The sequence below is a fragment of the Corvus brachyrhynchos genome, unplaced genomic scaffold (assembly GCF_000691975.1).
Source record: "Corvus brachyrhynchos isolate BGI_N302 unplaced genomic scaffold, ASM69197v1 scaffold162, whole genome shotgun sequence".
Lineage (NCBI taxonomy): Eukaryota > Metazoa > Chordata > Aves > Passeriformes > Corvidae > Corvus > Corvus brachyrhynchos.
In genome coordinates this window covers 5,333,721-5,349,037 of record NW_008236696.1, presented here as the reverse complement: position 1 = coordinate 5,349,037, position 15,317 = coordinate 5,333,721, and the positions used below count along the sequence as shown (strand labels likewise).

At 43.4% G+C, this 15,317-nt stretch overlaps 1 protein-coding gene across 7 annotated transcripts in view; it reads right to left on the bottom strand.

The window, feature by feature from the left end:
- The window catches only part of ABCC5 (ATP binding cassette subfamily C member 5), a 68,254-nt gene that overhangs the window by 18,039 nt on the left and 34,898 nt on the right, over window positions 1-15,317 (bottom strand). For 6 of the 7 annotated variants that reach the window (XR_001859586.1, XM_017726986.1, XM_017726988.1 and 3 more), the window contains 11 exons: window positions 15,234-15,317; window positions 14,545-14,698; window positions 14,302-14,430; window positions 12,917-13,103; window positions 11,875-11,964; window positions 9,421-9,610; window positions 8,536-8,695; window positions 8,033-8,111; window positions 7,307-7,420; window positions 6,088-6,252; window positions 5,312-5,395 (listed from right to left, as the gene is read on the bottom strand). Coding sequence is in view for 6 of the 7 variants with exons in the window: in XM_017726986.1 (XP_017582475.1) it covers window positions 5,312-5,395; window positions 6,088-6,252; window positions 7,307-7,420; window positions 8,033-8,111; window positions 8,536-8,695; window positions 9,421-9,610; window positions 11,875-11,964; window positions 12,917-13,103; window positions 14,302-14,430; window positions 14,545-14,698; window positions 15,234-15,317 (1,436 nt within the window). In the remaining variant the exon portion in view is untranslated. Of the gene's footprint in view, window positions 1-3,854; window positions 5,396-6,087; window positions 6,253-7,306; window positions 7,421-8,032; window positions 8,112-8,535; window positions 8,696-9,420; window positions 9,611-11,874; window positions 11,965-12,916; window positions 13,104-14,301; window positions 14,431-14,544; window positions 14,699-15,233 lie in introns of those variants that run through there. The other variant, XM_017726991.1, reaches the window with a different exon arrangement.

Below are 15,317 nucleotides of genomic sequence, written 5' to 3'. Positions count from 1 at the left end.
TTCCCTCCTCTCCCCCTACCCCACCCCAGGGCCTGGCCCGGACACACCAATTCCCAGGGCTCCTGCTCTGGGGACGGCCATTGGCATGGCCACAACGCCCCGCTCGGGTGGCTCCTGTCCCCTGACAGCCAGCTCTGTCCCTTCCGCACAGTGAGTGAATGCCTCACCGTCCCCCGCTCCTGGCTCCACGACAAACACCCCCAAAACCTCCATACCACGGCTCCTAGCAGGGCTGATTCTTGCACCCTCATCCCACCGGTACCTATTCTGGCTTCCTCACTCCTCCTGGTCACACCCCCACATCGAGCTCACAGCTAACCCTAAACAGCCTCCCTTCTTCCTGCACCCCATATACACCCTTTTAAAAATCCTTTCCCTCCCAGCTGGGCTGCCTGTAGTTTCCTGCCTCCAAGTCTCACTGAAAACTGGCCCCAGAGCCCTGCTCAGATATAATGCACTTTACTCTTCCCTAGAACTCTAGGTAATCAATCACACACCCTATACTGCTGCCTTCCTAAATGGGAAAGGACAGAAACCACAAAATTATCAGCTTTGTACAGCACTTGTTTCTCTGCATGGCAACAGCAGGAGTCAGCAAGCTGGAAGGAAGGAGGTCTGTGCAAGTAACTGTGATTTGCACTCCCCCCAGCCCAAGGGCAGCGTAAAGTCTCTGTCCCATGTAATGACATTCCTGTAAGTTATTTTCACTCTAATTTTCACTGTTATGCTTTGCCTACTGCCTGATGAGGCTCCAACACAAGTATTTTGGATAAGACAGGAACATTTCTCACATGGTTGTGGGTTTAATGAACCCACAGTGGTACATTCTAAAAGCCTCCCAAGCCTTACACTAACGGCTGCAGCATCTGCACCAAATTCCAGCTAAGTTTCCACTGTATCATCACACCAGAGGCACAAACTGTAGCCTCAGCACATTGTGGCTGCAGTTACCAGCTCAACCAAGGGTTAAACACAGAATCACCGTCTACCAACCTGAAGCTAAAGAAAACCTTTGTGTAAAACAGATATAGTTTTATATATAGTAGAACACATGCTACAGTTGCAGTAAAAAAATAACACTCAGGCTCTTCGGTTGCTGGGTACAGCACCGTGCACTTTCTCAGTGTTCTTTTGAAGAACCTCCAAAGAGCAATTTTGTCATTGCAATAAATTCCCTTGTAACTAAGAAAAACACTTTGTCCTGCCATCTTTTCTGTCCGTGTTCTTTAATAAATCAAACGTCCTGCTTTTATCCTTCTCATACCTTCTCTCACTCATACCAATTGCCTTTTGAAAAAATTCAGCTTCCTCAAATTTTGTTTCCAGTGATGCACTAAGGCCTGTGTGACCTGGATTTCACCTACAGGTGATGTGCAAAGCACAGCCCAGCAACCTCAGGATCTGACCCTGCATGACCTTCACCACAGGTAAGGGTGAAATGTCCTCAGGTGTTCAAGCCAGCACAACTTCAGGGCCTGATTTGGCACTTAATTACATCAATCTAACTGCATGTTATCTCCTGGGTAATTTTAGAAGAATCCTACCTGTGCTTTGGTTGAAGTCCCAAGCAAGTGCAATGTGTCCACTCATCAGACTGACAAGATGAGCAGGAACACATTCTCTTGAAGAGGCTCTAAGCTTTTGATAATGAATCAGGATCAGCTGCACTCGCTGTATTTGGACAGAATAAGCAAAACTGACGTAATGGAAAGTCCAGAGGACAATACAGTAACCAGTTATCCCAGACAAATCTCTCTCCTCTTGCACACTTGCTGGTCTTGGGCCACAGCCTTTGCTGGAAGGTGTGCTAGTTTTGGCTGGGCTAGAGTGAATTTTCTTCACAGTAGCTGGTATCAAGCTGTGTTTGGGGTTTGTGCTGAAAACAGTGTTGGTAATTCAGGGATAGTGTAGCTGTTGCTGAGCAGGGCTTGCACAGAGCCAAGGATATTTCTGCTTCTCACTTGACCAGTGAGGCGGCTGGGGGTGCTCAAGGAGATGGGATGGGACAGAGCAGGGACAGACTGATAGACAGATATAACTGGCCAGATAGATATTCCAGATCATATGGCATTATAAAAGCTGGAGAGGAAGGAGGGGACATTCAAAGGATGGTGTTTGTTTTCCCAAGTCACCATTACCCACAATGGAGCCCTGCTTTCATGGAGAAGGCTGGGACATGGGGAATTAAATACCTTGTTTTAGCTTGCTTGTGTGGCTTTTGCTTTCCCTATTAAACTGTTTTGATCTCAGCTCTCAAGTTTTCTAGCTTCCTACCCTTCCAATTCTCTCCCCCATCCCACAGGACTGTGTGGGGCTTAGTTGCCAGTTGATATTAAACTAGAACAGAAGCATGTGCTATCTCCATGCTATTTTGGGCAGGATCTCTTTAAGGAAAATCTCTGTCCCAATCCCAGCATCTTATTCTATTCCTCATAGGATGAAATCTTCCCTGGGTATCACACTATAAATTCTAAAGCAGAATCCAACTCCTGAACCTTCCAATCATCATCAACCTCTTGTAGAATGCTCCAAAGATACAGATATTTCAGTCCCATTTGTAAATATTAATGTTTCTTCCTTCCACTTCAGTGATAGGGCCCTTGGCCAGGCCTCAGCTTGCTCCTGTGGTTTGGGATGAAAGCCAGTAAAAAAATTACAGCTACCCCTGTGAGCAGCAATACTTCAGTGCATCTGTGAGACAAATGAAGCACAGAAGTGATCACAACAGAAAGAACATTTCCTTCTGTCAGTCTCTGTCTTTAATTCCAAAGTAACAATGCTGCAGCTAAGGTTTAACAAAATGGTTGAGTTAATCCCTGCTGTTCACAGGTGACTGTTCACCTGCTCCATCACAGGCCCTTGTCTGACACCTTGCTGAGCTGTTTCAGCTCACCAAAGGTGCAGCAAAGATTCAGCTCTTTAGGAGAGTGTAACTGGGAAGCAGCAGTTTGGGGCAGTGAACGCTGAGCAGTTCCCTCACACACCTATGCTACTGTTACAGCCAGCACCTGCTGAAAAGAGCAGCCCCACTTCACCTCCCTTCCAGGTGGTGCCTTCCTGTCTCCTTTGTACAGCATTCCTACTTTCTGCAAGTTAGCTTTCTGATCTGGACCACACAAGAGCCACTGCTGGCATCAGGAAAGGAAGAGGAAGTCCCAGCCTGGAAGAAGAAGGAGGAGGATAAGATCAGGATGGCTCCCCTTTTGCCCAGACTGCCATTAGCTCAGCCTTAGCTGTAAAGTAAAGCCACACACTGACCCCAGCAGCACTCAGAACCAGGTACATTAGCCCATTTCCTTCAAGTGAAATGCTAAAGTCCATGGGGCAAACTCCAGGCCTGTGAGCAGGGTAAGGTCTGTGCCAGCTAATTCTTGCTTTGGAGAAGAGTTAAGAACAATCACAGCAATGCTTTTTGTGCTACTTCCAGCTACAGCGCAAGCTCTGTTAATGCCATGATTTGCCTGTGGTACTGGTAGGTAGAAATGCTTCTTTCTGTGACTTTGCAGTCATGTCACACTATAAACTGTAGTGCTTTCAGGTAAAGAAAATAGAAAATCTGAGCCTAAGAAGGTCTTCCACCTGACCTCAGCCCTTCTACTTGGCTTGAATACTTGCACTATAAATTATTACTTCCTGTACTACTTAACATACATGTATTGCAAGCAACCCCCATGCTTTTAAATCACCCACCACACTTTTAAAGAAACACCTTTACTCTGAAGAAAGAAAGATTGGACCTTGATGCATGACAAGAGGAAAAAACAAACAAACAAAAAAGACTGCAAACCTGTTCCCCAGGGCTCAGAAAGGTGCAAAGTTATTTATGTGCCCAAAACAAACCACTTAAGCCAATAAAATTTACAAAACCCAAAATAGTTTTATTTACTTTTCAGATTTCTGCCTCAATGAGACATTTTGCAAACATGCTAAGGCTACAAAATGTCCAAGTTGACAAAGACATGCAACGCTGACCATTCAGTAAGTCACAGCTATCACAGGAGCAACTGTGTCCCCCCGGGCCACAGGTCCCAAAAAACAGGGATGGTGTACAGTGATCATGGCAATGCACTACGCAGAACCCAGTAACCTGAGGTAGGTCATTTACAGTAAGAAAACCATGTCCTACACCAGTGTTACATCCTGATCAACAGGAACCCCTTTAAGGTTCCAGAAGATGTGGGGTCAAGGACTGCTTCCTTAACAAGTGTGCAAGAAAGAAACAGGAAATATCAATGTTGATTAATCTTAGTATAAGTGAGCAGAACAAAGAGTTGGTGTTACCCATGCCAGTGAAAGCCAACCTAAACCTCTGAGGAGTGTTAGCAGCTTCAAGATAGAGAGTCAGTCAGCTGAAGCAACTCTGAAAAGGCTTTCCTGCCAGCATACAGGGTATGATTTGAACCTTATGATTAATTTGTTACAGATCATTCCACGAACAGTAAGATTTTGGTTGTGTTAGATCAGCGAAGCAGGAAGAGCTTGGGCTGGCTTGCATTAAAATAAACTCTGCTGATACAGTAAGAAATACTGTGTCAGAACACTGAGAAAATACAAGGCCTTAATGTGACCCAGGAGTGGTTCCCCACTCTGATCACTAAAAACCCTGCTTTGGAAAAGCATTATGGGAAGCAGCAGCCGCTGCTGTGGTGAACATTAGCAATGCCCCAAATAGCTTTGATAAATTACAATGCAATAGTTACACCACAGAGCTCTTCTCTGCTGCGCTAGACAAAGATGTGACAATAAAGGACACTATTGCAAAGCTTCACTTCCACTCAGACACGCAGAAAATCTGGCACTAGGAAAAGACGAACTGTAAAAGACAAAACAGTGTCTGATACCGTCCGATAACAAAGCCAGATCTCTGGTACCATAAACTGTACAAAAATGATAGAAAAGAATATGCACTGTTATTAATACAGTGCTTATTTTAATATAAAATAAACAGCTTACATTTCCACTGTAAATATAGGCTATATACAGAATTATGTATAGATATAGCTACATGTATAAAGCTTCATTATAGGCCTCTGATACATTTATAACTATGGCTCCCTGAGCCATTTGTAGAGTGCATTTAATAACAAAAAATTAGTAAATATGGAATAAATACAATAATAAAAACATTAAGAGTTCTTCTGACATGGTTTTAAAAACTCTCTGGCTTGACACATTGTGCTAAAAATTAAAAGATGAAAAGGCAATAATCTGCGAGGAGGAGGAGGAAGAAGAGCTGGCCTGCCACAGGCAGGGAGCATAGCTCTCCAAAATTAAAGTGACTTTGCCCTGAATTTTAGCCCTTGACAGCAACCTTGTTCTCTGCAGCAGCAAACATAGCATAGAAGCGCGAGTTCTCGTTGGCCAGAAGGGCAGCTGGGGTGTCGAATTCCACTACCTGAAACCAAACAAGGCAGGTAAAATATGTCAGTAAAATTCAGCAGAAAATTGACTCCCACCCCTTGGACTTGTGATGTGATAGTAAAGAATAGAAAACACAGCATTCATCTTTAGATGAGACACCAGGCAGTGAAAGTACATGCATTTATGGATACTGTAAAGCTTCAGACTGGCTCAAACACTGGAACTAACCCAATAGCAAGCAACCTCTGCTGGCTCTGGCAGAGGCAGATACTATGGGCTTTTGCCTTCTCTACCTTTAAGAGCCTCACCCAATGTTCTTACATTTGATTTAACTGTTTATGACTCCCAAATGGAAGCCTGAAAAATAGGTAAGTATCTGTCATAGGCATGCTTGATGGCACAGGGCTTTATCAAAGTAATGGGACACTGCCCAGCAGGGATGTTTATGTTATTACCCATCTCAGAACTAACCTACAAAGGGTATTTCAAAAATATTTTTAAAGATAAACTATTATTCTATGGTACTTTCTCAGTGCGAAAACAGAATTTTGCCATCTTTGATTTTGTCACAGTAAGGTAGCAACTGATTCTGTTGGAGTATTATTACCAAAATCCTCTGTGTAAATAAACACAGAGGATTTTCTACCCTGCAGTGCAGTTGTTCCCTCAGTTCAGTCTGCACACAAGGCACCACCAGACCAGAGGCAGAGACGCCTCCCTGCTCACCTGTCCCTGTGTTAGCACCATGATCCGATCACAGCCCAGGACTGTGTGCAGGCGATGAGCAATTGTTAACATAGTGCAGTCTGCAAACGCCTCTCTGATGGTCTCCTGGATCAGTAAGTCTGTCTCTGTGTCCATAGCAGCTGTTGCTTCATCCAAGATCAATATCTGAAAGCAGCACAGAATCCTGGCTGTTACCCACAGTCACACCTTCCCTCCTGAATATAAAAATACATAGAGTAGGCAGAATGGCCATGGCCAAGAGTTGTCACAATCAGCAATCCTTACAGAGTTGTGGGCACAAAAGCAGTTTTTACAAGTAGCCTTTCAGTTTTCTTTATGTAATTGCCTTCAACAAAGGATCACACTGGGAAGACCTATGGATCACACTTACATTTTATGGTCACATCCTAGAGCTACATCTGGATTATGAACCAGGCCTCAACTTTCCTACTTTCAGTTTCATATTCAGTAGATTAATCTCAAATACAAATTTTACCAGTAAACTAATTTGACACATGCTTGGTGGTGACATTCCTTCTGAAATGAGTCAATACTGACTAGGCTTAATACTTTCCTTATGCTGGGTAAGAATTCTCTTACTCTCAGACAAACTGATTTGGAGTGACTTTTTGTCACAGCTGAACTGAACATGCTTTGTGCAGGTACTGCAGAGACGGTAACTTCTGCTGAGTAGTCTGACTTTAAAAACAGATGCAGAGTGAACTTTAAAATATTATGATATGTTGCATTTCAGACAAAAGGTTCTTAAAACCAGAATCCTGGTCAATCTCAATCCAAAAGTCCTTTCTCACTGTAATTATTGTTTTCCATTCCTGCAAAACCTTTCACTTGGCTGGCATAGCATGGTCCCAAACTCTACTTGGAGACCACATTTTAGTAGAAGGAAAACACTTGGCTCATATCCACAAAAAGGTGGAAGAAGGGAAGAATCTGATGCTCTCCAGTAACAGGACATGGAATAAAAGATTAGGCCAGTCTGACACACTATTGTTAACATTTGCAAACAACACCTTTCCAATGGCAGGACATTACAGGAGCTGGCTACAAATACCTTCCTGGTTGTTTTAACCTTACACCTCTCTGGGTTGCAATAATCATTGGTGTGATTCCTCTGACAGAAAGAATCCAGCACAAAAGAAGGCTTGTTCAATCCTATAATTTTGGTATCTCCAGCTATTTCTCTCCCTGCTGCGCTCACCTTGCAACGACGCAGCAGAGCTCTAGCTATGCACAGTAACTGTCTCTCTCCAACAGAAAAGTTCTCCCCATTTTCCATCACTTCTGAATCAAGTTTCATAGGCAGCTGGGCAACCTGCATGGGAAAGAAGAGGAAAAAAAAATCTTACAGAATTGCATAAAATCATATAAACACAAACAGCATATAAACACAAACTCTTTGTCACCAAGAGACGAGAGTGAACCTAGTCCCTGCAGGAATTCCTCCAGCCTGAGTTCCATAGCCATAGCTGCCACTTGACTACCAAGAAAAAGAATTGGAAATGTCATGGCAGCAAGTCTTGCTGCAGAGGGCCTCACAAAGGGCAGGTTTTAAGGTCACTGTAAATTTGTACATGCGACATGTACACTCACAAATAGAAATGCAGAATGCACACTTAAGGCACATACAGAAAAATATCACTTGTAATGTTTTAACACCCTAAGAATCCCTGTGATGAAGCAGCACTCTGCTATGCTACATACTAAAAAATACACACAGAACATGGCATGTTCTCAAAAAACCAAAAATATCAGTGATAAAATTATGGAAAAAAGTTTAAAGATTGGTCAAATAAAGCATAGAGAACAAGGGGAAAAAATACAGTGAAAAAGCTTTATCTAAATACCTCTAACATAGCTACTAACAGAACATGTTGCTTTGGAAGTCAAATACAAACATGTATCTCCTAGTGTACATAATACTTACACACTCCTTCATGTGAGTCCTTTCCAAAGCAGCCCAGATCTGTTCCTCACTGTACTGATTGAAAGGATCCAAGTTTGATCTGGAAGAGGAAGCAGAAAACAAGCAGAATTTTAACTCAGCAATGAATGGCAAAGCAGCAGTGTGCTAATTCTTCCAGACAGGTGATTTACATCTGGCCTTCCACTGACAGTTTCCTTGCCAAGGAAATCAGATGCTCCCAGCACTCTGGGGTTAGAAGAGCCAAAAAACAAGAGTAGAGATGGAAGACAAAGACACTAAAACTTCAACCACATCTAAAGGGAAGCAAGACTTCCATGCAGGATGATCACACCCAGTGCTGCACTGGGCCAGGTAAAATCATTCATCTGTGCTTTTGTTGTTTCAAAACCAGAACAGAAGCTAGGATGCCTGAGAGCTACCACCTCACCAGGCACCTATGGCATTTCAGGTATAAACTGGTAGACTGCTCAGTCCCTTTCTTGCCTTCTTATGGTCTCACTAACCTCACAGTGCCACTGAACAGCACAGGTTCCTGAGGGATTATGGAGAGTTTGCTCCGAAGATCTGCTAAGCCAATGTCATTTATTTTCACTCCATCAATTTTAATGCAGCCTCCAGACAGTTCAACGAGACGAAAGAGTGCCATTCCAAGGGAAGACTTCCCTAAAAATGAGACAGGAAAAACAAGACTGGTGTTTCTACAGAATCATAACAGCTTTCAGATGAGAAAGTATTTTAAAAAGCTGTCCACATCTAAGAAAAGTTTTAAAATACCAAAAAGTCCTGGCAGCAATGCTCTGGTAAGTACTGAGGTTCAGCATTTAAACTGAGCAATTGTGGAGGCAGCTCCTAATCTCTCCTCAAAGAAGCCATCCCTGGAGTCCTGCCCCAACCCCACTGCCAAAACCCTGCCATGAAAACCCAATACAACAATATAAATTATTTATTTAGAAACTCATTCTGAGGTTGATTTAAGTCATCTCACAAACAGGCGTTTGGATTCTTCACATTACAGAGCTCTGAGATGGCTCAGAGCCAAACCTGCCTGCAGCATCAGTACAAAAAACTTCCAAGAGAGTCAGAGAAGGTGCAATGAGCACATTGTAGGCACCAATCTGTGCTGGTCAGTGGCTTGGGGAGTTAAATACGATCAACACACTGGCTCAAGCATAGCAGGATATCCCTCTGCTTTAAATGGAAACTTGTTTTCACTACTGCCTACAGGGATCTTGCTTATGTGCACACATGAATGGAATCCTCCACTGACAGACTGCTCAACCCCTCCTGTGCAACCAACAACTTAGTCAAACACAGAGGAGAACCAATAAGACTGCCCCAATCTATTCTGTAAAAGCAGTAATTTAACTCTGCTTAGTGTTTTTCCTTACCTGAGCCTGTCCTCCCCACAATGCCAATCTTTTCCTTCGGTTTGATGGTAAAGGACACTTTTTTAAGTACTAGAGGGAGGTTCTCTCGGTACCGCATCTCTGCATTTTCAAAAACAACTTCACCTTCTTGGGGCCAGTCCAGAGGAGGAGTTTTATTCTTAATTCGAGCAGGAGCTTCCAGGGAAAGTGTCTTTTAACAAAAATACAGAAGTTCAGTTTCCAGTAAACAAAGCACCAAAGGAAAATTATCAGCTGCAGCTTTCTGCAGATCTTCCCCATGGACTCAGCCCAGATCATTTATAGCACTTCCATGATGAGCTGTTTGGCTGGATGTGGACCCAGTGGTCCAGAAGTTTGCTGTGTTACACTGACCACACTCTTAATTTCCCTCCCATTGCTTCAGTAATGGCATCAGTCCTTCTATACAACAATGGTTTTCATCAATGGAATTCAAAATGTATTTTAGGCCTATTATTTATCAACACAATCCTATTGAATTTATCAACACAATCCTATTGAATCCAAAGACTGGATGCAAAATCTGCTGCATTTCTATGCCTCATTTGCTGTGCCATGCCAGGGTCACCTCTGATGATGACACAGAAGAGAATGCCCAAGTAACACATTAAATGCCACCCTCTTTCTTTTACTCCTCATGTTTCCCTGTCCTACTGAATCACTGGTCAGTCCCTTCCAGCTTGCTCACTTCTGCTATTTCACTCTGCCCCTTATTGAGCAGTTCACAGATAAAAAAAGAAAAGCAGAACATCTGAAAGCCAAACACAAGGCTTTATAGCATGTCTAGAGTGAAGTCAAGGTCACTTTCCCATATTTGGCACAAGCACCCTCAAAGAGAATGGCAGCAATCCTGTCACAGGATTCACCTCAAAACTGAACCAGGCCCTGACAACTCCTCTGTAGTCTCTACAAAAAGAGATCTCCCTACAAATGCTATAAGCCAGCATTTTCTGCAGTGTGATTTTTCTCATTCTAATATAAATACTTGGAACAGGTAATAAATTGCCCTCTGGAGACACCCATTTCCTACACTGACCATTGAGAGATCCCGCAGGGATGTCACCTGGGGACATCTGCAACATCTAGGTAGAGGCAGATTAATTGTACACCTGGGGTTTGAGAAAAAAACAGCCATCTGCTACCATAGTGCTCCAACTCTTTGAGCTTGGTGCTCAAAACAGCAACCTTGAGCCCCCACCAAAAAAAGCCTGGGCCTTGGTAAGACCCACGACCTGAATGGTGTTTCACTGCTCACCCACCCCTTTACTTCAGCTTTAAACTAGTTTTACAGTTTCATAAATGTCTGTCTAGAGATCAGAATTAAAAAAAAAAAAAAAAAAATCAGAGTGTTGCTTAACAGTGATATAGAATGAGAGACATAACTTTTAAAAAACACCAAACAACAGCCTACAACTGTACATTTTGCCACTAAAGGCCTGACAATGATAAATCCATCTCAGCCCAGTGAGAGAGATACAGTATTTGGCAGAGTTGTCAACTTGTGTGGTCACCAAGTCTTCCATATGTGGAAATTTTCTACTTAGATGCCTCCAGAGGTTTTATTTATTTAACTGGGGGAGTGGGCAGGTTTGTTGTTTTTTTTTTCTTCTGTTTTTTAGCCTGTGGATTAAATCCACAGGCTTAAAAAAATACTACAAATATCAACTAAATAGCCCAGATTTACCAAATAAATATATGTATATATCTCCCTCTGAAGTTCACAGGGAACATGAAATGAAAAAGCCTTTCACCTCACACACCAGACCCAGTAGGAGGCTTTCTCCTGGCTATGCTTTCCCCACTGACCTATGCCCAGTTCTGCACACAAATCCCAGTTACAAAGAAAGGGTTACAGATAATCAGAGCAGCTTGCTAAGCATTTAGCCTGGCACATTTCTCATGTTTAGCTGAGCACATTTCTGATGTTTGCAGTAAGAACAATCCCTTGACTTTTTAAGCATATAGAAATATGTTACATAAGACAGCTGTGGAAAAGTAGGCTTATTAGGATGAAGCAGAATTACTTGTAGATAAAGCAAAAAACAGTTATCTGTGCTTAAATGAAGGAATCCCATTAGGTTGGGAATGAAGGATGCCAGAACACCACTCTTTTGCTGTAAAATAATGTTTTGAATCCTCTGTTACAGTAAAGAATGGAGTGTGTAAAAAGTGTGAGTGTCAGCAAACTTCCAATATCCTTATTTAACTCCAGCAATACCTGTAAGCTTAATTATCTATCAGCTCTGGGGCCATTCATCCCCCCTGTGCTGATACACGTGCTTCATAAAACAAACTCACTCTGCAGTGTTACAGCACAGGCTTTAGTGCCGTTCCAAGATCAGGAACATACAGTCTGTACTAAGGCAGCCTGAGGCCAGCAATGTAACAAACAACACAAAATTTCACAACAGGCAGCTGAATGCATTACAGTCCTACCTTGATATAGTGGTCAATCCTCTCCACTGAGGTGAAACGAGCTTCTGTCTCTGAAGCCAGTCTGACTGTAAACTGGAATAACCCTGTTAACTGAAGTGGTGAAAGAAAACAAAGACAAATTTTTAGAGCTGTGATTAGTTATTGAATTAAGAGATGAATGTGCCCAGCAGGATCACGGCAGTGACTGTACTTGGAGCTGATGAGGGTACACCTCAAAGCCTGTGTTCAGTTTTGGGCCCCTCACTACAAGACAGACATTGAGGTGCTGGAGTGTGTCCAGAAAAGGGCAACAGAGCTGGGGAAGGCTCTGGAGTTGTGTGAGGAGCAGCAGAGGGAGGTGGGGGGGCTCCTGGAGAAGAGGAGGCTTAGGGGAGATCTTACCACTCTCTGCAACTCCCTGAAGGAGGGTGTAGCCAGGTGGGGTTTGTTCGCTTCTCCCACTTAACAAGCAGTAGGACAAGAGGAAACAACTTCAAGTTGTGCCAGGGGGAGGTTTAGAGTGGAGGTTACAAACATTTCTTCACCAAAAGAGTTGCCAAGCACCGAAACAAACTTCCCAGCAAGTGGTGGAGTCACCATCCCTGGATGTATTCAAAAGTCGTGCACATGTGGCACCTGGGGACATGGTTTGGTGGTGGGTTTGTCATTGCTGAGGCAACAGTTGGACTCAATGACCTTATGGTCTTTTCCAACCTAAACAATTCTATGATATTTAATACAAGTACTCTTGGCATTGGGCACTAAATAAATAATGTGTTCAAGGCAAGTTAATTTAATAGTTCATTTTAAAATCACCATAATTTATTAATCCCTTGAGAAACCCACAGCTTAGAAACGTTTCCCAAGAGCAACAGCTTGAAGTACGAGGTGTCTAAGCTCTTCATCTCACCGCCACAAGGAGGCAGAAGAGGCCAAACAGCAACTCCAACACGAGAGCTCCGAGCCCTGCAGCTCCTCTGAGCCAGCGCTGAACATTGTTTGCTCATTAGCAATATCTACATTAAAAGAGCAGTTAAATATTACAATATGTGGTCACACTCACCTGCACAGCATATGAGATGGCCAGCCCGGCATAGGCAGGAGGGATCTGGCCATGCATCAGGACAATCATAAGGCCAGTGGTTGTGATCAGAGCAATGCTGATGATGTCCAGCCGCACAGCCAGCCAGCGCATTGCACAGCTGAACAGGTAAAACGGGGCCTGGTTGTCATCCAGCAGCTCTTGGTACCTGAAACAAACACAGGAAAGGTTAGTAGACTCCATGAGCCTGATGTTCTACGAATATCAGACCTACTTAAACCCCTGTTCCAGTATCAGGATTCAGGGTGGGAGGAGTCATCACTGACAAAGTTTGAAACCAAAACATAATGGCAGAGTTTGCAAACTTTCCTGTGTAGTGTCAGATGTGTACTTAGCTCAAACTCTCCAAAGTCAAATCACCCAGTCTGTCTACAACAATGAATTATGCTGAGGTGAATCAAAGCCAGGGACATTACGCAAACTTTCACCATTCTTCACCTATGCAAGACCTTCCAGAAGATGTTCAATGACTACAAATTACTCCACAGATAACAGCAGCAGTGCTTCAGAATATGTGTCATTTTATACACAAGTGTGTAAGTCAATTAAGTTTTGATAGAATTGGTGACACCTAATTAAAACACATCAAGTACTACTTAATTTACAATCCTGACAATGCACAGCTGAGAAAGCATATTTAAGGAGAAACACCCGAGATTCACAAAGCCAGTAACTGCTGGTGTAGCAGTGTCTTTGCAGAGCTCCTGAGGCAATTTTCCCTATGCTTCCACACCCTTGTTCTCATGTCCTTGCACCTGCAAAACCCTACTGTTACAGCAGGTTCTCATGGGAAGCAACTACCACTCACATGAGAAATGCTTCGCTTTCCCTCATAAACATGTGTTGGAAAGATTTTAGTTTATACTAGAGAAAACCAGGCACAGTGAACACGGTGGCTGATGGTCACTGAAGTAATTGACAAATGCTCTCAAGTAACACAGGTGCACAGAGACTAACAGCTCACCAATACTTTCACTGAGGTTTGGTTAGCACGCTTTAAGCAATGCTAGTAACATCATGAGAAACAATCCACAGAAAGTATAAGCAAGGCCTGATTAAAATTACATACTAGTAGGGAAAAGTACAGCCAAAACCTTGTCCTCACCATTACCACCTGCTGCACTGCAGAGAATTCCAGAGGAAAGCATTCACCTGGGACCCCCACCACTGCTCTTCCCAGTTTTCCCTTACCCTTCTTCTGTTCTCCCAATTTTTTCCCCCCAGAAAAGTAACTTTCACTTGTAGAACCAATGATCCATCAGACCCCAGTAATAAACCCTTCTGAATGCCAACCTGTTGCACTCAGCTTTGTCCTCCACCATTCCCAGATGGGTATCTAGACTAACCTGTGCAGAAATTCCTGTCCTCTGTGGTAGGCATGGATTGTGGAGAGACCCTGGATGCTAGATGTAATGTGAGACAGGAATGGAGACTGTGTGATGTTGTCCAGACGCTTGAGCTCTCGAATAAAGACTCTGGAAGGAAAGAAGCACTTTGAGTTTCATGCAGAACCACCATATGCCAACCACTATGTTGTACTTGAAGGTAAAAGTATCTGTACTTTTAGCCAAAGCAGCTGGTGCACTTACCTAGACACAACATGCAGAACTGTGAACAGGACTATGAGGGGTCCCACTGCCACCAGGAACCAGGGGAAAACCCCAGAAATCACCCCCACACAGAAGAACACAAGGATGACGTTCTGGATGAACATCTCCGCTTGAAACGGCAAACGAACGTCAACTGGTGAAGATGGAAGGAAAAGAGGAAGATCTTGAGTGCAGAAAGCTAAAACAACTTATATAAAACAACTCAGTCCAGCTGTACATCACTGACAAGGACAGTGATTTCTCTTGGCTTATTCAAATTTAAAATGTACATTTTCATTGGGGTGTTTTTACCTTCTGAGTTGCTGGCAGTCTAATTATTCCCATTTGCAGAAATAGCACTGATGGAACTCTGACCTAATTACCACCTCTGCTGCACACCAGCCTCACTCTAACGTTTTAAGTTGCCCCTGCATTAACTGCTGAGAGCCCATGTCCAGCCTGGAGGTACAAGAGCAGCTGCACATTCCCTTCTTTGTAAGGGAATGATCAGATCTGAGCTACCAGCTGCCTTCTAGAATCATAACCCAGGGTATGTCCCAGTTCCTGCTTTGTTTATTGGAAGTGCAGACATAGGGTACAAACACCCCAACAGCAACAGACTGGAGAGTATTCAAGAGTTAACTGGGAGGTCTGAAAGTGGGATTTACAGGACACACAGTGAGAGATACCTTCATCCATATCTTTGGAAAACCTGTTGAGGATCCTCCCAGTGGGTGTAGTGTCAAAGAACTTCATGGGGCTCCGCAGAATCC